Source organism: Echinops telfairi, unplaced genomic scaffold, assembly GCF_000313985.2.
Source record: "Echinops telfairi isolate 266 unplaced genomic scaffold, ASM31398v2 ScPeMD7_7410;HRSCAF=8448, whole genome shotgun sequence".
Lineage (NCBI taxonomy): Eukaryota > Metazoa > Chordata > Mammalia > Afrosoricida > Tenrecidae > Echinops > Echinops telfairi.
Window position 1 is genome coordinate 25,622,508 of NW_022111310.1, and position 1,493 is coordinate 25,624,000.

The window sequence follows — 1,493 nt, forward strand, 5'->3', positions numbered from 1 at the left end:
TTCTACTCATTGTTCCAAGCCCAGTTCAAATCCTGGCTCTTCCTTAAAGCTTCCCTTGGCCTGTGAGCTCTTTTCTGAACTCCAGGGTTTATAGTCAATAATAGAGACTGTGTTATAAGTCACTGTAAATGAGTAGTTGGCAATCAAAATATTGGAACATTTGTTTTTCAAATAAATTTTAAAACTTACAGATACTGTTATGTTTATGATTTTTGAAAGTTAGAAAGAATTCAAAACTATCCCAATGCATTATTCTGCTTTCAGGCTCAGAGAAAAGGTGTTCCAACTTATCATGAAGAAGCATTACTAACATAACACCGCCCCCGCCCCGCCCCCAACCAAACCCTCTGCTGTCAAGTCAATTCCAAGGCATAGCAAACCTATGGGGCTAAGGCGAATGGCTCCACAGGGTCTCCGAGGCAGTACGTTGGTAAAGAAGCAAATGGCCTCTTCTTTTTCCCATGGAGTGGCTAATTGGTTCAGACCACTGACCCTTTTGTTAGTCCAGTGCTTAACACACTGCACCACCAGGGTGCTTACTCTTAGTAGATACTGCTGTTTTGATCGATTATAGCTTTTATTTCCCACAAAAATTGTGTAGGTGTGTGACACCAGCTGGGGAGAGATTAGGACTCTATCATGCAGGTGTGCATCACCTGTTACTCCAGTCAAGCCTGATAACTATTGAATGGCTGATAAGCTTTTCCACATGGCTTAGCGCTATTTTCACATTGTTGGTATGCATGACAAATCCTAAATTCCTCAAGTGTAAGTACCGTGGGTTATAATTCTTTATCTTGAGTTGTCTAAATAACAATCTAACTCATAATAGATACACAATTCATTCTCAGTGATCAATGGCTGTTCTTTAAAAAAGAAATCACCAAGGATATATGTTAATGACTTAGTCCAACATCCTTCAACTTGTTGAGACTTAATTTTTAAGAGCTTTTCGTATATGGAGGGGCTTTGAAAAGTCTGTGGACAAATGAGATTTAAAGATAATAGGATAGTTCCATGAACTTTAACCTTCCCTCGGCCCGTATGTCTGTCAATAGATCCATAATGTTGTATTCAGAATAGGCCTCCGATGGTCATTTAAGAGATGTTTAATGATGTAGTGTAGTGTGAAGTATGACTCTTGTCCTGAAAATGAGTTAAATTATTATTGAAATTAAAAACATACTTACTATGAAAGTTAGGACAGTTTCTCTCTTGGCCGGCTTCAAGTCATCATTCAATGAGTAAGCTCTAACCTTTACTGTAAGGGTAATTGACATCATTAAAAATTCCTCTGCGAACCACAAGCATCTTTTCAATTTTTAAAACAATCATTAAAAGAGCTGTGCCCCATTTAAATAAAAAACATAACACAAAAAAAACCATGCTTAAAAGAAAGAAAAATGTGGCTTGTTACCAATACATGACACAAGATTCTTTTCTCTTAATCTTTTAGGTCCTTTAAAATATGTTCTTTTAGTATATTTAAAGTA

General features: G+C 37.0%; 1 protein-coding gene across 1 annotated transcript in view; it reads right to left on the minus strand.

The window, feature by feature from the left end:
- C5 (complement C5) overlaps nucleotides 1–1,493 on the minus strand; it is a 101,068-nt gene that overhangs the window by 88,198 nt on the left and 11,377 nt on the right. Inside the window, exon 4 of the mRNA XM_004712562.2 lies at nucleotides 1,191–1,261. Within this exon, the coding sequence (XP_004712619.1) occupies nucleotides 1,191–1,261 (71 nt within the window). The remainder of the gene's footprint in view (nucleotides 1–1,190; nucleotides 1,262–1,493) is intronic.